At 34.2% G+C, this 26,801-nt stretch overlaps 2 protein-coding genes across 2 annotated transcripts in view; both read right to left on the bottom strand.

Moving 5' to 3' along the window:
• Positions 1–2,423, bottom strand: part of LOC111418534 (uncharacterized) — a 46,376-nt gene extending 43,953 nt beyond the window's left edge. Inside the window, exon 1 of the mRNA XM_023051078.2 lies at positions 1,873–2,423. Coding sequence (XP_022906846.1) covers positions 1,873–1,891 — 19 coding nt within the window. The 5' untranslated portion in view covers positions 1,892–2,423. The remainder of the gene's footprint in view (positions 1–1,872) is intronic.
• Positions 2,424–19,179: 16,756 nt separating this feature from the next.
• On the bottom strand, positions 19,180–20,635 carry LOC139430504 (general transcription factor II-I repeat domain-containing protein 2A-like). Its single transcript, XM_071197573.1, has 2 exons — positions 20,060–20,635; positions 19,180–20,001 (listed from the first exon to the last, which is right to left on the bottom strand). The coding sequence occupies exons 1-2, from the start codon at positions 20,633–20,635 to the stop codon at positions 19,180–19,182; spliced, it is 1,398 nt and encodes a 465-aa protein (XP_071053674.1).
• Between the last annotated feature and the right edge of the window lie 6,166 nt (positions 20,636–26,801).

The raw sequence follows: 26,801 nt of genomic DNA, 5'->3' as shown, positions 1-26,801 counted from the left end.
CTCCAAGGGCATGAAATTAACGCTCATTAAAGCTCATTCTTTAGTGGTACTGTTTTGCCTCTTTAGTATTTTCCTTAAAGTTAATAGTTTCTGTGTAAAAAAATAAAATATAACTAAAGAGACAAAAAAGTACCAAAAATGAATAAGCTTTACAACCCATTTTTTTATGTTGATACTCCATGGCGTTAAAAAGTTGTTATAAAAAAAAATCCCTTTAGAGGACGCTACTGAAGTTTAAGGTATGGTTGAAAATAAGGTATTAACCAGTAGTACATACATACATAATTTCAAATTTTACGGTTTACTTATTTCACAAATTTCTGGCTCAACTTTGACAGCTCATAGCTCTTAAACAAAAGAGTTTATAAACCCTATTATATACCCTTTGTTTATATAAAAAAACTTGTGTTATTTTGGAAAGTACTACGTCCTAGTACAGGGTGTCCAAATTTCGATGGGTTTGCAGGGGATCTCAGTTATTATGAAAGATAGAAAGTTGCGGCTTTCGCGAACCTGAGCTACTTTTTTGTGAAACTTACAATGGCGCAAACCAAATTTTCATAGCCCTCGTCGTTTTTGATATACAGGGAGTGTTTCAAAATTTACGATTTTCAGACACCTCCTGTATCTCGGCTATCCGTAAACGTAAAAACGGGTTCTAATACATTTTGTCACGTAGAATCCAATGGTGCACGAAGAATTTGTCTAGTCGTCACGGTTTTTGAGTTATAAAGAGTTAAGTATTTTAGAAGTTGAGTATTCAGTATTTGAGTTGTCTTTATAACTCAAAAACCGTAGTGACTAGAAAAATTCTACGTGCACCATTGGATTCCAAATGAAAAAATCTATTAGAACCCGTTTTTACTTTTTTACTAAGTTTCCGGATAGCCGAGATACAGGAGGTGTTTGAAAATCATAAATTTCAAACACTCCCTGTATATCAAAAACAAAGAGGGCTATGAAAATTTGGTTTGCGCCATTGTAAGTTTCACAAAAAAGTAGTTCAGGTTCGCGAAAGCCGCAACTTTCTATCTTTCATAATAACTGAGATACCCTGCAAACCCATCGAAATTTGGACACCCTGTACAGTTTCCCGATTAAAACCTGAACCACCCTGTATTTGTCATTTATTTCCTGGTATCAGTAGAGAAAAGTTAAAAGGAGAAATTTTTGATGGGCCGCAAATCCGTACTCTTATAAACAACGATGATTTCACACCACATGACTTAAGTTGAATTGGAACGATGGACAAGCTTTGTATCAGTTGTCAAAATTTTTTTGGGGTATCATAAAGCTGAAGAATATTCCGAAGTAGTAGACAAAATGCTCCAGAATTTCCAAAAATTAGGAGCAAATATGAGTATCAAATAGCATTATTTGCGGTAATTATAGCGAAGGACAACGGGAACGATTCCACCAGGACATCAAGGTTATTGAGGAAAGATATCAAGCCATTGGGATCGCTATATGATGGCAGACTACTACTGGAAGTTGTAAGGAGACCAAAAAAAACCATAGAAAATCCCATACAAAACTTTTTTCTGAACTCTTATTGACATGTTTTTGTTTTTTATGATTAACTTTATTATTTTTAGTATCATTTATAACACTTTGTTCATTTGAAACTAAAATTGACTAAAATTAATAGTAATGTTTCTAGAATAAAACGAAATGTTTCTTAAAATAAATTAATTCTTAAAGAACCAAAATAGTTAAATGTAAAATCTTTACTCGAAATAATATTGAAAATATCATTGATGTCTTAAATTCGAAGAATTTTGAAAAGACCTATTTTCACCTGACGACCCAGTTACATCGTCCAAATTTAAAACTAAAAACAATGCCAGATAACATCTAAAATATACTACTCACTTATCCTCGGCTTGTCCATTTTTCTCGTAACGCGCGGATCCAAAATCAGCTCCCTACTTCCCCTTTTTACAGCGAAATCGCCCCTCTCCGTTTCCACCACTATTTCGAAAATTCGCTCACCCTCTTCTCTTCTTAGTTCGACGATCCTCCGCCTCTTCGTCGACGACCACGGTTACCTCCGTACGAAAAATAAACGCTTCTCCACATAACCCCGCGGCATCGGCCCAAACGCGTTTGACGTTTTCTCTATTTAAAACTGTTTTAAGTTTAAGTACAACTTTAACTTAATACCCTCTTCATCGTTACTATCTTTGTTTCTTCGATTTCCGTCGATGAACAATTTTTTAACACTACTAATATCATATTTTTGATTCGTATAGTTTCACCGGACGATTAGATTAATGTATACAGATGAAGGAATTTTTTTTGGTGGTAATTTGGAGGTTGTTGGGATCTCCAGGTTTTTGATCGATTTTCGCGTTTACGGGGTAAGCTTCTTCTTCGTGAACGGTAGTCGACGCGACGACGCCGGATAATGCACTGCGACGGTCGTCGACGAAACGTCGCGGAAAACCGACTGCGAGCACGCGGTCCTCTATGACGTCATTGTGGAAGCTTTTACGTCGACTCCGAGTAAACCTCTTTTCACCTATTCTTTCTCCGTCTTCTACTGGTCTTGGATAATCTAAACAATGGGATCTCAAGGAGTACTACAGTGTTCTACAAAGTCTAAAAAAAGAATCTTTACAAAAAAAAAATTCTACAAGAAAGCTAAAAAAAGTTACTATGTATTTTATAAGAAGGAAATGTTTCAGAGTTATATATTAGAAATCTTTTCGTGGTACATAAATTTTGTGATTTTATGCTTTTACTTTATGAAAATGTAAAGATATAAAAATAAACTTTGGCGTATTGCGGTCGGTGCCAAATTATCACTATCTTTAAATGACAATAAAATGGGATAACAACCGTATCAGTCTAACTAAGTAAATAATATCGGAGCAAAAAATAAACGAGAACTTTTTTAGTGACTCATTTATTGACTTGTACATATTTAAAACGGCTTATTTTATTATCTGTAATAATGTTTTGATGGCGTGTTATTGGAATATAGTCGATAAAGAGCTAAAAGTAACTTATTTTATGATAGCAAATTTACAAAATAAAAGAATTAAAAATAATTAATCTGGAATTACGTAACATTGATAAATGAAAATATTCCAAAACGTTTTAGTCCCAAATTTTTGTTGGAATGAATTATTTATGAAAAAAATGTAATATAATAGAGAGAATATAAGTACGAAGGCTTTCACGGCCGGTGTGAATTAAACTAAAATTACTCATTCCGGAGGGTTTACCAGAATACGTGCCAGATCTGGTGGAGTATTGTTTATCGTCGACGTATTTCAGCTGGAAAGGAGAATTTTACGAGCAGTTCGAAGGGGCAGCCATGGGATCTCCACTATCGCCAGTTATAGCTAATTTCTACATGGAATTATTCGAAGAAGACGCTTTGGAGAAGAACCAGTGGAAACCAAAACTATGGCTCCGATATGTGGATGACACATTTGTGATATGGCAACATGGTCACAAACGGCTCCAAGAGTTCTTGGATCACTTGAACTCTCAACATCTTATGATTAAGTTCACCATGGAAACAGAAACTGCCAAAAAACTACCTTTCCTAGATGTGTTGGTCACCAGAACGACAAATGGAGATATACAACTTGGTGTATATCGAAAGGAGACCCATACCAACAGGTATTTACAGGCATGTTCACATCATCATCCCCAACAAAAGAGGTCCGTGATCAGTACATTATTTCAGCGAGCAGGGAGACTATGTGAAAGAGAAAACTTGAAGAAGGAGCAGCACTTTCTACGAGGCGTGCTGCAGAAGAATGGATACACTTCGAGGGACATCAACCAGGCCATCAAGCAGCGAAAGCAGAAAGAGGACACGGCAAGTACAAAACCACTTGGATTTATCTGTCTCCCTATGTTTCAGGTGTAACGGAACGAATTGCTAGGCACCTCAAGAAGAACGACATCGTAGTGCGGTACGGCACGGTCAGCAAAATTCGGAACAAACTCCCGATAGCCAAGGACAAATTAACTCCATTAAAAGGAGCGGGGGTCTACCGACTATTGTGTAGCTGTGGGAAGGTTTATGTTGGCCAAACTGGACGCAACGTCGAGTGCCGCATCAAGGAGCATGAGAGGGATGTAAGGCTGAAAAAGATCCAACAGTCGGCGATTGCGGAACATTGCCATGCAGAGGGGCACCGAATAGACTTCGAACAAACAAAAGTGCTGGCTAGGGACAACAGATACTACCAAAGACTGACAAGAGAAACCATAGAGATCCACCGACATAAAAATAACGCCAACAGAGAGGATGGGTAGGAGCTTAGCAGAACATGGAAGATGGTGGTGAACACGAAGACCTCTTCCCGCCTCACGCCGGACACGACGCAATTAGTTACTAATTAGCTTGTAATTAGCACTAACTAATTATTAATTCGCTTTTTCCGACTTATATACAGTTACCGATTTTTGATCTCGTCATTTCGAACCAGTTTCTGAAGAAGGTTGCAACATGGTATCCGAAACGTCAAACCTTTTATTAAAAGACTCACGGCAAAACCGGAAAGTTTCTAGTGTTAGTTCTAATTTTAGTTTAATAATAGAGAGAAATTAGAAACACCTAATTTACTTCCAAATAACTAGAAATAATCGTAAAAATTTTGGATTTATTTTGGGATAAAGATTTATTGTTTTTCTAATGTTGTGAGAGAACGCCGAACTGAACAAATACACGATTAAACCATTCTTTAATCGTGCGTATATTACATAAGAATTAATTTAAACCATACAAACTTGAAAATAATTGTTTATCTCAAAAACGAAAAACATTTTGAAATCGATTTCTTCCCTTGGAAAGCTTATAATCTGTTGTATAATCACATAATGATTTAGTGAAATCTTTATTTATTATGATAAAAAAAGAATATCTCAAAAACGGACCGATTTTTTGAAAATCCGTTTCCTTCATTGGAAAACTAATAAGTTGTATTGCAAATGCTAATAATTTCATAAAAATTTATTAAAGCTGTGATTTATTAAGATTTTTTGAATATGATTGTTTATCTCGAATAATGAGAAATTAAATTACCTATGTTTAAAAATTAATATTTCAAAAACTAAAAGATATTTTGATTTTGCCACTCCTATTACTACAAGGGTTTTCACTAGTCATGGAACGGATAGTGATTTTACGAAAAGCCGGATCCGGATATTCGGCATCCCCTTCCGCCTTCCGCCGACATATCTATCCGGCCATTATGGTTATAATTTCTGGTGCATTTCTGAAGTGATACTCTATATTGCCACATTATTGCGATATTTTAATAAAATTGAAATTAATAAGAAAGCTGATAAGATATGTCAACTTATTTGGATCCAAGATACAAAATGACTTGTTTTGATACTGATTTAACTAACGAAGCAATTCTAAAAAGAGGATACTTTAATCAATAATTGGCGATATTTCCACAAGGATCCTTCAAGAAATTAATTTTATAGCGAATTTTGAAAGTTATCGATGAAAATTGCAACATAGAAAATGTTATCAAAACTACAAATATTGTTTTCTCAAAAACTAACAATTGTTTTTTAAAACGGGTTGGTTCGTTGAAAAGAGGACACTTTTATTAACACTTCGGGAAATGTTCATACTCATATTCCAAGAAATGGATTTTATACGAATTTTTAAAACTTAAACGGCGAAAATTACAATATTCGAAAAAAATTTCGATTATTTCAAAAATTTATTTCTCAAGAATTGAAAGTGATTTTTCAAAACGGCTTTTTGCATTAAAAAGAGGATATTTTAATTAATAATCGAAAGTGATAACGGCGACAGTTCTGTTAGTAATGAATGTGATGATGAATTACAAGCGAAGAGAAGAAAAGTAGACGAAACGATATAATGTTGTATTCAATGAAAAAAGTCCTACTTATTGGGGTTGAACTTGATTATTATCTGCAGTGTCCAACACCTAAAAGAGATACTAATTCCTGTGAATGGTGGAGTACTAAGTAATAGGTTTTTAATATCCGGCCAAAGCGTGATATTTGGTAACTATCCAGTATCCGACCGGATTTAAAAAAATTGGCGTATAGGCCGGATACCGGATAGTTGCCGGATATCCGTTCCACCACTAGTTGTCACTCTTTCTGTGTAATTCCTGTTGCGTAGGTACTGTACTGCAGCTCGTTGCTGTACTGTAGTAATGGCTCTTAAGCGAAAACGGGTAGTTTTAAAAGTGGGAAAAAGATTGGAAATTATTAAAAGACGTTAACATGGTGATAGTGTCACTTTGCTGCTTAACGGATTGGAGTTGGACAACAAACCGTATGCGATTTAGTGAAACAGCAGCCCAAATTGTAACATTCGTTTCTTCCCTTCACATAGGAAAACAATGAAGGAACAAACGAAGAGTAAACAGCAAAGAGCTCTAGGAGAGCCGATGTTCGGGCCGTATGTGTTAGCTAAAGCACAATACTTTGCAGCAAAGTTACAAATCACCGAAAGACTTACACTTTCAACAGATTGCTTGCGACGTTTTAAAGAAAGGCATAGAATTAGCTGACGAAGTTGAGATTAGATTTTTTTGTAACACGTTATAAAATGTTATTAAAGAGAGGGGTGTAGTATCTGCCCAAATATCCAATGCTGATGAGACCGATCTATATTGGCATGCAATGCCTACTCGTACATCAACATCTGCTAAAGAAAAACTGCTCCTGGCTATAAAATTAGTTAGACCGCATTACAGTGTTATGTTGCTCAAATGCTACTAGAGAAGCCCAGTAATTCAACCCATGGATCAGAAAGTAATAGAAATAATGAAGACGTTGTACAGAAAAAATTTGATGATGGATCTGGTCGCAACAGACAACAATGCTCCTTTACAGTTTTGGAAATCAATTACGCTTCGAGAGCCGAGTGTATACAACATAATATCGTATGCCTTGGAAAATGTGAAAGCTACCAGAATTAAAAAATGTTTTAACAATATTTTAGACATTTTAAGATATATACAATATTTTAGACTATATAGACATTTTAAAAGTTCATACTTTTATAACAAATATTAAACAAAATATAATTAAGCAAAAAAGAAAACAAGTAAAAATTACCGACCTTTTTTAAAAATAATTAATTGTTTTGTTATTAATTTTTATTATTATTTTATTGTTTGTTATAAACATTCGTATTTCAATAATTTTAAAAGCGTCAGATAGTATCCGTGGTTGTCGAATTTATTAAAGCTACGAGAGAGAAAGAATAAATTTTATTTTCGGACGTAACAAAAATACATAAATACAATAGAACAGTAATACGTCCAATAATAGGGCTATGGACCTTGGTCTTTCTGCCCGAGACTAATGATATTGTAGGATCTGTTTTCTCTATTTAAAAAACATTCTCTGGTAGAGTAGAATGGTTACTGTGGAAGTGATTGTGCGATTCAGAAATGATAAACAGATGTTTTAAGGAGTTTAATGGGAAATTTTTTGCGCCTTTAGTGGATAAAACTTGTAGACGGGAGCAAATAGAAGTAATTTTAATAAGGCTATAAAGGAGCTTGTCAGACAAAAATTCAAGATTTTTCTGATGTAATAGTGGATATCTAGACCTAGAGTCCTTAAGATTTTTCTTGAAAATTTTTGTATACGGATACTATATTCGTCTTTTTTTTATAAAAGTGTGCTTTGTAGTTTTGGACCTGCTCGAAAAAGCAGATTAATACCAATTGACTATTGTCCTCTGACTGATGGTGCAGAATGAACCATACTCACATCAGTGAAGGAATATTATATATTTTCAAGGTGGTTAGCATTCAAAAAATCCCGATTTGTTATGATTTGTATAATTTGAATAACAAATATTGAGAATTTTATAATGATTTAGTGATGTCTGGTTTTTTATGATAATTGAAAACAGTTATTTATATATCCTTATACAGAGTGTCTCACGTAACTGGTTCGTTAGAACTTTTTTAGGTTCCAGTATTCGTACAGTTTTGAAATTTTGGTAGTATGAGTTGTTCAGTCGGAACTTTCGATCTAAAATATTTTCAAGATGGCTGCCACTTCCGGTCTACCGGAAGTAGACCATAACTTCGTTATTTTAAATGGAATGCTATAGTTTTTATTGCACCTTTTAATTGTACGTAAAAAAATATGTTGACTTTCATAAAAGTTATTGGTATTTAGCGTTTTTCGTTTTCGAGTTATTTTGATTTTAAGGTTTTTTTGGCAAATTTCACCATGCCCTTTACCTTTAAACCTTATATCCCAGCCAACGTTCATTCAAAAAAGCTCTAAATTGGCTCGATTACTCTTCAGATGCTCTCAAATAGATTGTCATATATTGTATCAGAGTATCTTATACAGGCTGGTCAAAAATTGAATTACCGTTTCTCCATATTCAATGGGGAGAAAGTCGAAAATTTTAAATGGAACGCCCCATATTTTATTGGCCTACACGAAAGGGAATTTAATTCTCTACAATTTATCTATAAACATTCTTATATTTATTTATTGTAGTTTCTCTCATATTCGTAAATTTATCAAAACATGCAGAAAATGTAGGAAACCGTTAGTATTTTTATTAGAAGGCCATGACATTTTGACAGTTTTTTGTTTAATTTATTTCTATTATTATTTGTGCTATTAACTGCGATTGATAAGCTTTTAGTTTACTAGCTTTTACTTACCAAAAATAACAAACAGAAGATCAAATAAATGAAACTATTAGAACAAAAAGTTAATGACAAAAATTAGATTTGAATAAAAACATAAATTTATAATATAAATTTGTTATTAAATTGAATTTGGAAATGCAATAAAATACATTAAATTATTTATTTCGTTGTCTTCATCACTGGTGACCGGAAATATGCGATTTCTTTTGGTCTCGATATATCCAGAACTAAGAAATTCTTTATCAATTTTTTGAAATTTTTCCTTGTGATGGGCGTTAGGTTTGTTAGGCATCTCTCATTAAGTGATCGACACGTCTTGTGCGAAAGTTTATTACATTCGCCATCAATACAAAATAAATTTCAAATATCGGCGGTGGAATAATTTACCATGATGTTCAATAACTTACACCCGTCGTCAAATACAACTAATGGCAACAATATTACAAACATGGGCCAAAAACTGTCAAAATTCCATAGCTTTCTAATAAAAAAAACCTGTATTTCGTGCATGTTTTAATAAATTTCGCAATATAAGGCAAACTACAATAAATAGGTATGGGAATGTTTATAGATAATTTGTAGAGAATTAAGTTCTCTTTCTGATAGGCTAAAAAAATATGGGGCGTTCCATTTAAAATTTTCGACTTTCCCGCCATTGAATATGAAGAAACGGTAAATCAATTTTTGACCATCCTGTATAAGATACTCCGATACAACAAATGGCAATCTGTTTGACAACATCTGAAAAGTAATCGTGCCAAAGTAGATCTTTTTTGAATGAACTTTGGCTGAGATATGGAGTTTTAAAGAGCATGTTGAAATTTACCAAAATAAGTTTAAAACCAAAATAACTCGAAAACGAAAAACGCTAGATCCCAATAACATTTATCAAAGTCAACCTATTTTTTTACGTACAATTAAATTGTGTAATAAAAACTATAACATTCCATTTAAAATAGCGAAGTTATGGTCTACTTCCGGTAGACCGGAAGTGGCGGCCATCTTGAAAATATTTTAGATCGAAAGTTCCGAATGAACAACCCATGCTACCAAAATTTCAAATCTCTACGAATAGTGGAACCTGAAAAAGTTTTAACGAACCAGTTACGTGAGACACCCTGTATAATATAATATTCTATATATTCTCTATATTAATTCCCGTTATTTCTGTAACCTTTATTAGGTCCTTAAAAACCTACAAGCTGTATTGCCATCGTTTATGTAAACTTAATTCGCGTTTAAAAAATTTTTTTCTAAATAGATTTTTCCAAATTACGTTAATCGTTTACAGAACAGCAAATCTGTAAAGGGATTATAGAAATGCCGAATAGACATTATAAGTAGCAATCTAAGCCAAAAACATATTCTGGTTGCTTTCTTCAATTTGATACACACAGTCATTAAATAGTGTTATCTATGAGAAATTATAGAGATATTTCCGCAATTATTTGCAGAACATTAATATTTTGTTTGTAACATAATTTAGCTTATTCCTTGGTATTGCCAAATAGATAAATAGTTATCGACGATTACTGCATTTGCCTATTTAGGTGTTACTTCAGTAGTCTTTTGATGTGTTATTTGAGGATGCTTTGTAATAATCATTGCTGCATCTCTTCCATCGTCCTTCCTCAATTTAATTTCCGCACCCCTACTTAATGTCTCACTCATAGATTGTAGAAGATGTTGAGCTCTTAATATTTTTGCTTTAGGACTATATGAACTAAATGATTTCTTAAATCGACTTGTAATTTTAAACATGTTTTCAAGAAAGACAATGTTTTAATTAAGCTAAGCGAAATTGGCACGGAAAAAATGTTGTCGGTGTCTACCAACTTTTCTCCAGTTGGTATTAATTTGTTGAGATCATTTTTTTGACTTTTTTTAGGCAATTCAAAGCCTCATCTAAACTCAGGTTTCCTAATTGTTGTAGAGCACAAACCAGTTACGTTTTGACTTACGAAAATGATCAAAAATATCTCCGCAAAGTTTTGCTAAATGTTGAATGGTTATTTGGAGGTGTTATATAATAATAATAATAATAATGTTTATTAATCGGATAAGATATAATATATGTACAAATAGAAAAAATTATAAAAAGGCAGTTCCGATTAAAGAGGGTCATGTCAGGTCGACCAAGTGACCAAGGCCCCTTTGTCGCACTGTTTTTCAATGACCCTCAGCAAAATAATAAGACAAAAATTGAAAAATAAAATTTAAATGAAATCAAGTCGATTATAAGCGCAACAAAAAAATTAACAAACTTAAAATACACAATAAGAAGCATACTTACATATTACAAGCATACATATATAAATCTCAATCTCTGTCAGCCCCCAATCCTCCCCCCGGCTATGAAACCATTTCAAAATAAACAAAGAAGAAGAGTGCTCAGTCAACTTGCCGCTCACTTAAATAAGCCCTAACCCTTGCCTTAAAGGAAATCAGAGAAAGACTCTTGAAGGAATCAGGTAGCCAATTGTATGAGTTAGGCATACAATACGTAAAGCTGCGTTTGAAAATTTCTAAGCGGTGGTGAGGTATCGTTAGCGTATGTTTATGCCTAATATTAATATTATGGATATCTGTGCGAAATCTAATTTTATCATAAAGGTAAGGCGGATTTTTGTGTAAGATAATTTTGTGGTAGAGACATAAGCAGTGAAGAGTCCTTCGCCGTGTCATGCTCAACCAACCAGCCCATGCCAGCGTATGTGATATGCGCTCCCTTCTGCGGATACCATATATAAATCGCAGACAAGAGTAAACTTTTGAATTTTAGCAGTGTGAACACTGTCAAGGCAGGAGTGATATATTACGTCACCGTAATTCAAGATGGACAACACCAAGGCATCACACAGATGCGTTTTAAGGTTCTGGTTCAAAATGTATCTGTTGTTGTAAAGCAAGTTGTAGAAGTAAGCTCGCCGTAGAAGGGACCGAACATGTCCATCAAAGCGAAGGCGCTCATCGAAACATATACCCAATTTTTTTACATTTTCCCCAAAGCAAAGACGACTTCCACCCATCACCAATTGCAAGTTAGTTTTTACAAACTCGGATGAAGCTCTATCCCCAAAAACCATAACCGATGACTTCCTAGAATTAATCCGTAGACAAAGTTTGCCAGCAAGTTCTTCGACCTTAACTAAGTCATGATTAATTTTGCTTTCAGCGTCTTCGATATCACACAGTTTAAAGGAGTAGAGCAGTTGAGTATCATCAGCATAAAAGTATGGCATACAGTGATCCAAAACATTAGCGAACCCAATTGTAGATATCAGATATAACAGAGGACCCAAAATAGAGCCCTGTGGGACACCCGATATAACATCTGCGGTATTGGATGTACCACCATTAAGTTTAACCAACTGCTTTCGTCCAGACAAATAACTTTGTACTAAATGAATCGAACCTAAAGATAAACCTATATAATGCAGCGCAGCCACTAAAGTATCATGATGTATTCTATCAAAAGCCTTAGAAAAATCCAAAAGTGTTAAGATAGTAACCCGTTTGTCGTCAATTGCTTTGAAGATTTCATCCGTCACACCCAGTAGCGCAGTAGCGCTACTAAATCCTGGACGAAAGCCAGACTGGCAACTGGGCAACACATTATAATCATCAAGATGACAGCGAAGTCTGACCGCCATGACCCTCTCACAAACCTTGGATATAGGCAATATACTAATTGGCCTTAAGTCCCCCAATTCATGAGGATTTTGGGTTTTCGGAATTGGAGTTACCAGGGCGATCTTCCAAATATCAGGGAACACAGAACATTCAATGGAATAGTTAATTATATGGCACAAGAAGGGCAAAATTGTAGGACAACACATTAAAAGCATTTTAACGCTTATGCCATCCATACCAACAGAGTTTGATTTGATACCACATAGAATATTGAAAATTTCAGTTTCATTTGTAAGAGAAAATGTTAGTTTTTCTGTAACTTGTGGAAGTATGTTATTCCAATAAAAGTTAATCAACTCAGCACTTCCCGTTGAATTAGTTTGAGTGCTGAGAAGGAAATTATTAATAGTATCAGCATCAAAACCAGTATCAGTCAATACTTGAGTCTTATTTTTGACAACACCCAATTTCCTAAAACTCATCCAAAGATCACGAGATGATCGCTCCTGAAACAATGTGTTTAAAAACGCCCGTTTTTCTCTTAGAATGTCCGAGTTAGTGTAATTACGTAGTTGTTTATAATACTGGAAGTGATTGGGACACCTGCTCTGGCGGAATGAATGAATCAACAAAAAAGGCCACCTTATCATTAATGTCCTGAAATTGGAGTATCCGGCACCAGGGTACTGACAGCAAATCCGCAGAAAACATGTCAGAATTAAGGTGTTTGAAATCACGAAATGTAAGTTTCGGGTATACATTTTTTAATGTATCCCGAGATCAACGAACACCAAATTATGATCTGCAATATCATGAATAGGTTGAACACCACTATTTTCAACAACTGCATCCTCAAAAACTATAACATGATCTATTAATGTAGCGGAACTATGGGTTATTCTTGTCGGGTCGGTTATAATTTGACGAAGATTAAATTGCTCAATCAATGAAATAAATCGCGATGATTGGACACCATCCAGAGTTAGTAAATTAACATTAAAATCTCCAAGACAAACAAAAGAATCCGATTGAACAGCAAACGAAGAAAGGGCAGATTCAAACTGAAAGAAACGACGAAAAAGAGCAATCAGGCGGTCTATAGGCCACCCCCACGACCGCAGACAATCCATTCGCTCGCACCTCCACCCACAAACTCTCCAAATTAGGTGTAATTTCACTAAGCAAAAAATCGCAACTTAAATCATTTTTAACATACATATTGTTAGGTGAAGAGAAAGGTGTTTTGATGAACTCTACATTAAAATACGAGCATTCCAGAAATACGTTTAACTCAGTTATTAGAGAGATTGAGGTTGGGGTGTTATTCGGATACTATACAATGCTTGTCAGAAAGAAGATATTCAACACTTAATACACTTAATTATTGGAATTTGAGTCTTTTATACACCTAAATTGCACAACAATTCCATTATTACTCAAAATAAAATATATCTAAATGCTAGAATTAGTATAAATCATCATATATTAAGGTAAAGTTATAAAAGTGGTGAAAATGTAGATTCATAACCATCTAGAGAGGTGTACGGAACGAAATACACGGGGGCAATGAAAGTTTTGTGGGTAAAGTGTAGAGGAGGAGTTTCAATAGTTCGTGGTGGCAAAATGTGTGGCCCTGTGAAAGCTGTTGCGTGCAGAAATGGGTCACGGACCGGCCGTTTTGGGCCGCGGGATCGCGCCCCGGGTTAGGAGCTGCACTGCGGGTGGGTCAAGGACGTCCAGGTCAAGGTCAACCTCGTGCATGTATTTTAGAAAATATCAATAACTAAGAGGTCAATAATAGCTTCTATTTTTAAATCAAATCATACGGTTTATATTTCTTTAAAAATAATGGTGGATGCGCCGGTTAAAATTCTTCCCATTTTAAACTGTCACAATAAAATTATTACGTAATCGAGGAATATCATTAACATAAAACACATTAAAATTAAAAATAAAATGTATTCATTTAAAAAATTAAAAATAAACGTATCAATCATCGTGGTTAAAATCTTTTTTGAAGATATTTTCGATTCCATTGTATTAGGAAAGGTGTGTGTTAACGAGTATTGAGAATATAGGTCAAACAAACTAGTAACATGCCAAACTAGAATTCAGAACTGACGTTGACGCCTCTGGGATCAAACCGAAACGTTGTGATAATAATAGAAATACACGGTCTCCCTCGCTGAGAAAATAATTAATCGTCCCGGGAAACTAATGTTATTTTTCTGCACCGCCCTCTTTTTGTTCGCGAGCTCGAATTTGTTATTTTTATCGAGTTAATTACGCCAGTAGGTGAACGCGATTGTTAACGTATACACCAAGTAATTTATTCGTTATTTTATGAGCCCACATGGCGCTTTGTATAAAGGATCCGCTTCAATAAAGGCGCAACCGAACAAAAAAAAAACACTGTAATTTTTTTTTGTTTGGTGAAAAACTTTGAGCGGTTATTCTTGCGAAAAAATGTAAATTGTTTATTCTTTGTTTATATCTGGTTATATTTTAGTTAATGGTTAAGGTTAAATTTAAAATATAAAAGATTTAGAATTTTAAAATAGACAACCTATTTGTTTTCGTCGGTATTTTTTCAAATATTATTAATAGCGGGGTGTGGTTGATTTATTTCAATTATTTTCACACCTAATTTAACAAAACTAAAACCAAAAAGTGTTGACAAAAAAAGGATTACAACCTTAATTCCTCTAAAAGATTACGTAATAAAGACACGAGCCCTCATTCAATTTTATTATAACAAGAGGAGGACAAATTTCACAAAAACCCGCCCAAACCAAAAAGGAAAGCAAAAGGCGCCGCCTTAAAAAGGGGGTTTCGAATTACCTGTTTTTAATAGAACCCCTGTGTGTATCGTTTGCAAACATTAACCACGGTTGGAGTGGTCTTCTAATAACTCCGTGGGGTGGCTCGGATTAGATTCGTCTTTTAACCGAACGGAAGGAGGGGCTTCATTGGCACGGTGGTTTATAATATGCGTTTAATAGTTGGTTTTTGTGGGGCGTTATGGCTTTTGAATACAGAAGGGAGATGGATAAATGGCGATTCACGCAATTCGATACTTGCATCCCTAAATATATTTCGTGAATGCGATGTATCATGTATTGTAACAGTTTGTGGTCGGATTTGCGTTAATAATTCTTCTATGGGGAAATCTGTTAACAATAAAATCGTATTTGTAATAGATATCTTGTCTGTGTATAAATTATTATAATGGGATGAGATTTTGATTAATTTTTATGAATGGAAATAAATATGTTTTTAATAACTTAAAATTAGAAGAAAATAAAAAAATTAATATGAATATGAGCAAAAATTTGAATATAGTAGAAACCACGAGAGCTGGCAGTGACTTGACGTTTAAAAATGGTATGAATCCTTTGATTATATATAATATGGATTGAGCCAACGAGAAAGATAGCTTGCGCAAGGTGATCGAACCGAGATTGACATAGAAGCGTACTGCCATATAATGGGTGTACTGATAGAAGTGAGATAGATATAGAAGCGTACTGACATATAATATATCTATCTTTGTTACACTTTCACATTATCGCTTTCCATCTGCGTCTATTCACCTTGAGCAACATTTTTGTTAGTAGATATATTCAGTTAGCTCAATCCATATTATATATAATCAAAGTATGAATCAAGATATGGACGTACGACTTAGATTATTTCACCACATACATTTAAATGTATGTTAGGTTAGTAATGGAGGTTATACATATGTCAAACATTGTCAAATTTAGGAGAGGTTAAGCAAGGAAAAATCTTTAATATTAATTTATAATAAAATTTATGTAATTATTAATTTATTTAACAAATAGTTTAAAAGGTTATTTACAGGTCGCAAGGGATTAAGTAAATTTTATTTAAACAGTGATTCATAATTTATTTCATTTTCGGCTTGTGAAAACACAGATTCGTGACAACGCTCACATGACGTTTCGATTTGAGGTTATAATTATAGAGTTAGATACCTTAGAAGAACAGACGTACTCTTTCGACGTGGCTATTTGAATTGTACAGGGTGTCCAAATTTCGATGGGTTTGCAGGGTATCTCAGTTATTATGAAAGATAGAAAGTTGCGGTTTTCGCAAACCTGAGCTACTTTTTTGTGAAACTTACAATGCCGCAAACCAAATTTTCATAGACCTCTTCGTTTTTGATATACAGGGAGTTTTTCAAAATTTACGATTTTCAGATACCCCCCGTATCTCGGCTATCCGGAAACTTAGTAAAAAAGTAAAAACGGGTTCTAATAATCATATCCCGGTTGGATGGATGATAGATACCAATTATTATGGTGCTAAGTTTTGGTAGTTCTACAGAACAGACCTCAAAACATTTTTCTTTGTTGTAAGTAGAAATATTAATATTTTGAAAAGTAATCATATTGTGTTGTCGATACCGTGTTGATATCCACTTCCCGTTTGACCTCCTTGAGTGCCATGTTCAAGAGTATGCATGATAGTCATCACCCTGGCTCAAGGTCAACCCTGTATTTATTCTGAATCTTGGTGTCATAGGTCTCTCTCAACGTCTTCGTTTCTTAGAATGTGTCTCAGTTTGTTAAAAGCTATCCACACCAGTCGTATGCGCCTTATGATTTCTACGTGTGGTAGTATGGCAGTATGGCCGAAGTATGTATATTCGTTTGTAACTCAGTATTTTTGTTTTGTTGTAGTTCATGTTCTATTCTTCCAAATACCAGATTTAATTCATTTAGTATTTCGTCTAGTTCTGTAACTTTGTTACCTATTAAGAGTTTATCATCAGCAAATCTGAGATGGTTTAATTCTACACCTTCTATGTTAATACCTTTAGTGTTCCATTCCAATCTCTTAAATACTTGCTCTAGAGCTAGTGTGAACAGATTTGGTGAAATGAAGTCTTCCTGTCTTACACCTTTCTTCAATGCTATTCTATTGGTCGTTGTTGCTTCAGCTATTTTGATATGCATTGTTGCTTCCTTGTAAATATTTTCAATGATTTGAGTATACCTTGAGCCTATTCTTGGGTTTTATAGAGCCATTAGGATTGAGAATGTTTCAGCGGTATCAAAAGCCTTTTGGAAGTCAACGAAGGCTAAATGTATAGGTACATCTCTCATAGCGGTATTATCTCGAAATTGCATAATTTAGTTGGAATTTTAAAAGCATAGAGGCACTAAGTCAGCAATATTCTTATTACGTGGAGTTGCACTGCCCAGTTTTAACATTTCTTTAGTATCTTGGGCTTCTCCTAGGCATCTGTTATTTCATCTTCATTTGTTCTAATGTTACGTTTATTTCTTCCTCTATGTCTATTGTATCCCGTGATTTGGACGAGTACAAACTGGTGTAGAAAGCTTCAATAACTTTAATGACGTCATTTCTGTTTTGTACTATAATATTTTTTCCTTCTCGTATTTTCGTTATCTGTGTTGTGCCCTTCGAGAGTTTTCTGTTTAACACTTACGACATATTTTTATTTATTATTTTTGACCTCTGCCTACAGAACCATTCCTTCTTTTATTAGGTTCTGGAATGCGCCCAGGCTGTATGGAGTGGCACCCAGAATCCTTAAAATTCAAATCGCAATCAATAAAGCATACATATTTCGTACGAAATCATCGTCTTCTGAGCACTCTTGCTGTCTGCCTTTGAACTTTGGTAGTTTTTTGGTATTTGTGGTATTTATGGTATTTTTTTCTGGGGTGAGTAGTTGGATTTGTGCACCGAATCACCTATTCGTCGAGGGAATATTGCTTTCATCAGCGGAAGCAAATATTGTAGGAACACGAGTTAGAAAACTGGTAACCAAGTAGCAATTAAGTAATTATGAAGTAACAATAATTAATGCTATAAAAAATTGTGACCAAATGTTACCCTTAAAAGATATACAGGGTGCCCGGAAATTGCGTTCATATATTTAAAGGTGTGATTCTACATAAAAAATCATGAAGAAAAGTTCATATAAAGGTGTGTCCTAAAATGCTTCCTAAGGGAGGTAGAGTGCTTTGAAGAAGACGTCCACTATGTGGTTATTTCTCATTATTTCAAAAACTACTAGGGTTAGAAACACGAAATTTTGCATATTTAGCTATTTTTACGGGGCGAATACGATAATCGAATGAAAAATTAGAAGGAATGTGCAGTTGCGGAAATAAGAAATAGGGGGCGCAATTTATTTCCCATATTTCTTTTTGCTTTGATCTTTTCACTATTTTAACCTCAAAATTAGAATCTACGGAAAAAAATACATAAAAAATGTTCTGCTTCTTTCATTGGTTTGATTTCAGCTGTCAAATGGGTGATAAAAAATTACTTCGTACATTGTCTACAAAAATTTCTGCGAATCATGATTAATTTTATCAAAATGATTCAAAAGATGATCATTACTAATTTTTCATAATAACTTAAAATTTTACCAAAACCTTAATAAAAACAATCTAAACAAAACGTATTAACAATTTAACAAAAATAAAAAGTTTAACTTAAAACATTAACAAAAAGCACTTAAAATTTTAATATAACACCAAAAAAAGTTATAAGAATTGTTCAAAAATTCTACCATCCAACATCTCACTCGTTTAATTAATGAACGTCTTACTTTCCAAAAAATACCTTGTTTGTTTCGAATAGTGTTACAACCATCCCTTACACGTTGTTCTAGGTCAGCCATGTCCAACCCAAATTACTCTTCGGGCCAAAATTTAGGAATGTACAAGGCACTGGGCCGCCACCCACCTGAACAAGAAAATTTCAATTCTAGCGCACACTCGCGCTCAAATGAGATACGTATACACAAACTAGCATGTACACAGATATACACAATAATATATAGGTATTTCAGTAAATTACAACAGATATTTAATGTGAAACTTGTTTATTTATTTTATTTGAAATTTTTTTTAATATCCACTTCTAATTTTGTTGTGGCACAACGTAACTGATTCGTCAAATTTGCGTCGGTGAGCCTGTTACGGTCTTTGGTTTTGACTAATTTTAATCTAGAAAAAAATGACTCACAGAGATATGTTGTGCCGTTTGCTGCCACAATACACATAGCTAATTTTTTCAAATTAGGAAATTTATCTTCCTGGATATATTTTCCATAAAAGTCGACTATATTGATGTCCTCAAACCTTAATTTCATTTCTGAGTTGGACTGCAGATCGATAAATTCCAGTTGTAAATAACCTGGAGCTGAATTCACATCAATATTAAATGGACAATTAAAAATATTGAACATTTGTTCAAATCTTTCTAGGTAGGCAAATCTTTTTTCAAATTCCTCAAGCAAATCTTTAATATTATGCGAATATTCGGAAATGGGTTTATTTTCCATTTCGAAATCATTTAAGTGAGGGAAATATGTGGCATTATTCGATTTCAGTTGATTTTGAAAATATTTTAATTTAGCAATGAATATCTTTATGTCTTGATAGCAATTCGTAATTAATTTATTTTCTCCTTGAAGATTCTGATTTAGTTCATTTAATTTAGTTGTGATATCTATTAAGAAACACAAATCCAACAACCATTTTTCATCGTATAATTGTGGAACGTCTTCGCCGTTCTCATTCATGAAAATTCTAATTTCTTCCCTGAGGTTCCAAAATCTTAATAAACATTTTCCACGACTCAACCATCGTATTTTGGCGTAATATATTAGGTCACAGTACTCGGACTCCAGTTCGCGAAGGTATTCTTGAAACTGGCGGTGTTTTAATGAATTATTTTTTATTTTGTTAATAATATTAATGACAACTGACATCACGTGAGACATATTTAATGACTGAGCACATAGATTTTCTATACATATGTAAAAAACAATGACAAATAAATAAATCGAAAAATGATGTATTTTGTCCCAAGCTTTCAATATGTTTGCAAATTAAAGTAACTGCTCCTATGTTTTTTCCTATCATTGATGGTGCTCCATCGGTTGTAATACCAATAAGTTTTTTTAAATCTAATTGTCGATCTTCCGCGCATTTTAGAACAGCATCTTTAATATCTTTGCCCGTTGTTGTATCCTTCAGACTCACAAGATCAAGGAGTTCTTCTGTTACTTTCAGCTTATTATCAACTCCGCGAATAAATATAGCAAGTTGTGGTGTATCCTTGATATCGGTTGTTTCATCCAAAGCTAACGAGTAGTACACAAATTGTTTGGTATGTTCATTGAGGTTTAGGGAAATTTCATTGGAAATATCATCAACTCTACGTGCAACAGTTTGATGAGACAGACTTATTTGTTTATAAATATGAACTTTTTCCGGGCTAATATCTTCAGCTGCAGCAATTAAACATTCTTTGATGTATTCTCCATCCGAGAAAGGTTTCATTTTTTTAGCAATAATTTGAGAAATTTTTAAACTTGTACTGACAATGTCGTTTGATTGTTGATTTTGTTTTTGAAACACATTTTGTTGAGACTTTAAGTTAGCTTTAAGTAAGTGTAATTTGGCCTTGCATTCACCACCAGAAAGTACAGAAAATTCCGTATGTTTTTCATAATGTCTTCGTATGTTATAAGTTTTAGCAGTAATCGTTTCACGACAAACTAAGCACACAGCATTATTTTTTACTTGCAAGAAAAAGTAGTCATCTTCCCAATTATTTTTAAATTGTCTGTTTTCATCTTCTAGTTTTCTTTTCTTCCTACCCGACATCGCACGTCAATATTATGGACAATTTTATTTATTCTGGTATAATTAAAGAAACGAATAAATTTTTGTAGGACTGCAAATTAAAATAAAATATTACATACTTTTATTTTCACAACCTTTTTAAAACAATAAGTTTATCAACTCTGTGATTAATCAACTCTCTACGAAGAACTCGCATAAACTGAAGGGACTAGAAAATTTTATGATTCAATCCACTTTTGAGCGAAACAGGGGAATACCCGACAAAACGGACAAATTCGCAGTTACGTATCTCCGAATCTACGTAAGTCGGGTTTACGTAGGTCGGGGTATTTACTGTATTCGTAAACGCCATACATCGGGATTCGCTATTGTGCAAATTATTTTTTTAACATCGTCATTGCCGACACCTCGGCGGCGGTGTCAAAAAAATTAAGATGAAAGGTTCTTCCCAATATATTAAGCTATGTGTTTACCAAATTTGGTGAAATTCGGCCAAGGAATAACTGAGTAAAATCGGTATATAGGTACCCACATACATACAAGATTCCATTTTTATATATTAAGATATAGGAGTTTTATAAAACGTCATTCGACCAAGTAATAAAAATTATTTGTATTATCGATTATTAAAATTTAAATATTAATTTGTGCGATTTCCTTTTTTTGTTATCGGGCCGCACAAAAATCGCAATCGGGCCGCAGGCGGCCCGTGCGCCGCCAGTTGGACATGGCTGTTCTAGCTCTTCGACATTGTTAGCTGGTGTTGCATACACTAAATATTTAAGGTAACCCCAGAAAAAGAAGTCTATGGGATTCAAGTCCGGCGAACGTGCGGGCCATGCTACGGGCGCTCCTCGACCTATCCATCTTTCACGGTAGGTTTCATTTAAATATTACCGTACTTGAACGCTGAAATGAGGAGAAGCCCCATCATCCATAAACCACATTTCCCTTCGTGTTTGATACGGCACTTCTGCCATCAGTTCAAACAAGGTATTTTGCAAAAAGTTAAGATAAGTTGTACCGTTGAGGCGGTTATCAAGTACATGCGGACCAATTAAATGATCCCCAGTAATACCAACCCATACATGAATAGAAAATCTTTCTTGATGTTTCGTGGCTAAAACATTGTATGGGTTTTCATCGGCCCAAACATGGATATTATGGAAGTTAACGACGCCATCTCGGGTAAATCCAGCTTCATCGGTAAACAACACTTTTTCCGGAAAATTTCTGTCATGGCGCCATTGTTCCATAATCCAACGACTGAACTGTAGTCTTGGGATGCTATCGGTGGGTTTTAAGGCCTGCACCTTTTGGAAATGATATGGATGCTGTAGCTGATCTTTAAATACCTCCCAAACGGTGGTTTTCGGCACATTTTCTTGTACCGATAATCTCCTACCGTTTTCTTACCGTAGGATTGATAGCTACTGCATCGAGCACCCTTTCTTCCACTTCTACAGTCCTCGTAGTGCATGATCTTCCACAGTCGTAACGATTTTCCTTAAAGCGCCCAGTTTCACACAATCTTCTATGAATAGAAGCGAACGTTTGTTCACAGGGAAGTTGTAGATATCGTTCTGCGTACAATCTTCGTGCTTCTCTGGCATTTCCATCAGCTCTACCGTACGTAAAGTGAATGTTTGCCATCTCTTCGTTTGAGTATTGAACCATTTTGATTTAATTAAACGTAAATTATAATGGTTGTTGCACTAAAATAATTTTTTATCGACCGCTTGACAGCAAAGATCAACAAATGAAAGGAGCCTACTAAGATTTTTAGTGATAGCTTAATACACATGTTTGTGTGCAGTATTTTACTTACAAGGGAAGTGTCACAACTGTGTCTCACCGATTTCGATGCAATTTGGTACAGTCATAGAATGGGCCAAAATAAGGTTCGCACATTTTTTTATACGTGCGGTAAAAGCCCCTGGGGCGAGTTATAGGGGTTGAAAGTTTGGAGAAAAAGTACGTTTTCACTTATATTTTGAAAACGAAAAGTGCTATCAAAATTTGGTAAATTGTAACTGATATTCATTTTAAAAGAGCTTTCTTTTGATGTGTCACACATATAGCAGAGGGTTAAAAAGGGCGAACTACCCCTATTTTTTTGGAATTATTTAAAAACCACCCTATCGATTTTGGCGGCATTAAGTATACTTCTAGTGCGTTCAAAAATATTAGTTAAGGGTTTTTTCCCATTCGCCCTAGATCAACCCCAGCGAAGTTACGGGGGTTAACATGTAAGCACTTTTCGTAAGAATGATGTGATAAAATTGTCAGGTATTTTGAAAATACTTTAAACAAAACCGTAAATTAGTCGCACAATAAAATGTTTAGTGTAAAATAAGGCATAATACACCATATAGGGGTTGTTGGGGTTATCCACCCCCTTAAAAATTAATTCTATCCCGGGCGTTATTTGTCGATTACGGCGAAATTTGGTACTGTGTTTGTTTTATATTTGAAGTAAAAATTTTTGAAAATGGTTATAAGGGTTACAAATTAGGGGTAGTTTTTTGTTTATACCTCGAAGATGAAAACTGCCATCGTAACTGTGGTATTGTTTTTTAAAAATCTATCTATCGATGTTCCACGAGGTAAACTACCCTCATTTTCTTTAAATAATAAATATAAAACTACTAGATAAATAAGATATTTTATTTATTTATGAGTTAAAAAGCAACTGACAAAAAAAATAGTTCAATATACCAAAGAAGTTTATTCTACATTACTAATTGACGTTTTTTATGTATTATATTAATTTTCAATATTAAATTTATTTTTATTCTACGTAGTGTTGGCAAAAATGAAAGTCGTGGAAAAAATGTTTTAAACATAAGGATTTTTTACACCATGCACATGTTATGACCGCTATATCCCCACAGATATCACACGTTGGCTTCTCACTCGAAAAGCAAACTTCCACGGGATTTTCAAAATGGTCTGGTCTCTCCTCTATATAGCCACTTGCAAACCATGCGTATTTAAAAACATTTATAAACCGAGGGGAAGCCAACTGGTTATGCGTCAACGATTGCAATTTTAATATGTTATCCCTCTGATGTAAATTGACATCATACTGGTAAAGAATAATCTGATCAGAGAATCTTCTAATAAAATTTTTCCATATTCTGAAACCAAATACATCTAGGGGCTGTATTTGACCTGTTGTCCCTGCAGGTATAGATAAATGTTTAAAATTAGTACCTGATGGAGTTATTTCACTAATAACTTCAGGACAATGGCCACTCCAAGAATCTAATAATAATAATGATTTAGAACCAGTATTTGGAAAATATACATTTTGGAGCCAATTTTTCATGTGTTCTGAAGTTAACTTTCCAGATTTTGATGCCAAAACGTATATATTGTCTGCTTTAAACATTGTATTTGCTACCCTCGGTCCAAAGCTGCCAGAGGGTTCTTTTAAAACAATAAAAAGTGGAGAAAGAAGTTTCCCATCAGCAGATATTACGGGTTGAATTGTGTAACTGTGCGTTGTAGATGACACCGACTGGACCACACTTTCTACGGTTTTAACTCCTAAATCGCTTAATGTTCTTCCCGAATGGAATTCCAAGTTAAAACCGCTCTGATCCGAATTGTAGGTGTTTTCAGGTCCATATATTTGGATTTGTAGCTTTGCCTCTTTAACGAAATCTTTTGCTAAAGTTTTTACTCGATCAACATTTCCAATTTGTTTTTGGGATAGAAATTTTGTTATTTTTCGGCTTACTAACCGATTTGCTTTCTTAAAACGTTGCACCCAGCTATGAGATGCTTTGAACAGTTGAGGAGATAAATTCTTTTCATTTCTAGCTTGTATAGCCCATCTGCGTATATCAATATCATGTAGTGGCAATTTATTATCTACGGCGGCTCTCGCTTGATTAATTACAAATTCGGTAATTTCTGCTAATTTTTCTTTGTATGTCCCTCTTTCTTCAATATATTTAGACCATCTGTGCAATTGGGTCTTTGACGTTACTTTTCGGTATTTGTTTTTTACGGTTTCTAGTTTCAAATAACCTTTCTTCCCACTTGTCCAGTAATTTACCGCCTCTAATTTGTACTCGTAGTCGATGTCATCCTTCAATGGACAATGAGCATCAGTATCTTCTACAAACCTGTCAGTTGTATCCTGGTCTTCAATAATTTGCTGACCGTCATTGATGCCATTGGATGAATCGAAAATTAATACAGTTTCGTCTTCAATTTGCATATTGTAGTCTTCCATACTTTCCATTAAAATACGCTGTATATTTTCTTTTAAACTAACTTCTGCTTCATTTACAGGAGTCTGGGGAATATTCATAACAGTAAAAACTGTCATTAGCAAATTTAAAACGTTTATTGGGTTTATTGTAACCATTGCTTCTGTCAGTTGCTCTGAAACTAAAATCTACCCACTGGGCACACGTTCTTTTATACTAGAAAAAACTATTTTGAGAAATGACCTTTAGCAAGCGGCACTAAAAAAACAAATATTGTGCCAAAATTTTTTTGGTAGGTGTATTTTTGGCAACATTATGTAGAATAAAAATAAACTAATAAACTATATAAAACAAACACAGTACCAAATTTCGCCGTAATCAACAAGTAATGCCCGGGATAGAATTAATTTTTAAGGGGGTGGTTAACCCCAACCACCCCTAAATGGTGTATTATGCCTTATTTTACATTAAACATTTTATTGTGCGACTAATTTACGGTTTTGTTAAAGTATTTTCAAAATACCTGACAATTTTATCACATCATTCTTACGAAAAGTGGTTACATGTTAACCCCCGTAACTTCGCTGGGGATGATCTAGAGCGAATGGGAAAAAACCCTTAACTAATATTTTTGAACGTGCTGGAAGTATACTTAATGCCGCCAAAATCGATAGGGTGGTTTTTAAATAATTCCAAAAAAATAGGGGTAGTTCGCCCTTCTTAACCCTCTGGTATATGTGTGATACATCAAAAGAAAGCTCTTTTAAAATGAATATCAGTTACAATTTACCAAATTTTGATAGCACTTTTCATTTTTAAAATATAAGTGAAAACGTACTTTTTCTCCAAACTTTCAACCCCTATAACTCGCCCCAGGGGCTTTTACCGCACGTATAAAAAAATGTACGAACCTTATTTTGGCCCATTCTATGACTGTACCAAATTGCATCGAAATCGGTGAGACACAGTTGTGACACTTCCCTTGTTAGTATTATTTATCTTGAAAACGAATGGTCGTAGACCATTTTATAAGCAGAACATATTTTATGTATTTTTTTCCGTAGATTCTAATTTTGAGGTTAAAATAGTGAAAATAGCAAAATTTCGTGTTTCTAACCCTAGTAGTTTTTGAAATAATGAGAAATAACCACATATTGAACGTCTTCTTCAAAGCGCTCTACCTCCCTTAGGAAGCATTTTAGGACACACCGTTATATGAAGTTTTCTTCATGATTTTTTATGTAGAATCACACCTTTAACTATATGAACGCAATTTCCGGGCACCCTGTATACTTATAGATACAATTACAATTAGGTGGGGAAGATCTAACAATTGTAATGTGAGAGATATTACAAAACTGGTGGTTGATAAAGAATTTAGTGATGATGGTTTAATTAACAATTTTTATGCACAAAGTTTCATAATTTTCAAGTATGATGAAAATAGAACTGAAACTGCTTATGGATTAAGATTCTTCAAATGCTATAATTTGAGTTATAATTCATTTTAGCAGATTATCACTGTTAAACATGGACTGATCGAACATTACGCATTTTTCGTTCATTATGAACAATTTTAATGCACAAAGTTTCATTCCATCGATGTCAGTTTTTAAGTTGTAATCAATTTTAATAAT

The sequence above is a fragment of the Onthophagus taurus genome, chromosome 7 (assembly GCF_036711975.1).
Source record: "Onthophagus taurus isolate NC chromosome 7, IU_Otau_3.0, whole genome shotgun sequence".
Classification (NCBI taxonomy): Eukaryota; Metazoa; Arthropoda; class Insecta; order Coleoptera; family Scarabaeidae; genus Onthophagus; species Onthophagus taurus.
This window is presented reverse-complemented; position numbering and strand designations above follow the sequence as displayed.

What these genes read in the sequence shown, in the direction of transcription:
- LOC139430504 (XM_071197573.1), bottom strand. Translation starts at nt 20,635, where the DNA reads ATGAAACCTTTCTCGGATGGAGAATACATCAAAGAATGTTTAATTGCT. An exon ending in TTAAATATGTCTCACGTGAT is followed by an intron (nt 20,002 to 20,059) that starts GTCAGTTGTCAT and finishes AAACACCGCCAG; the next exon opens with TTTCAAGAATACCTTCGCGA.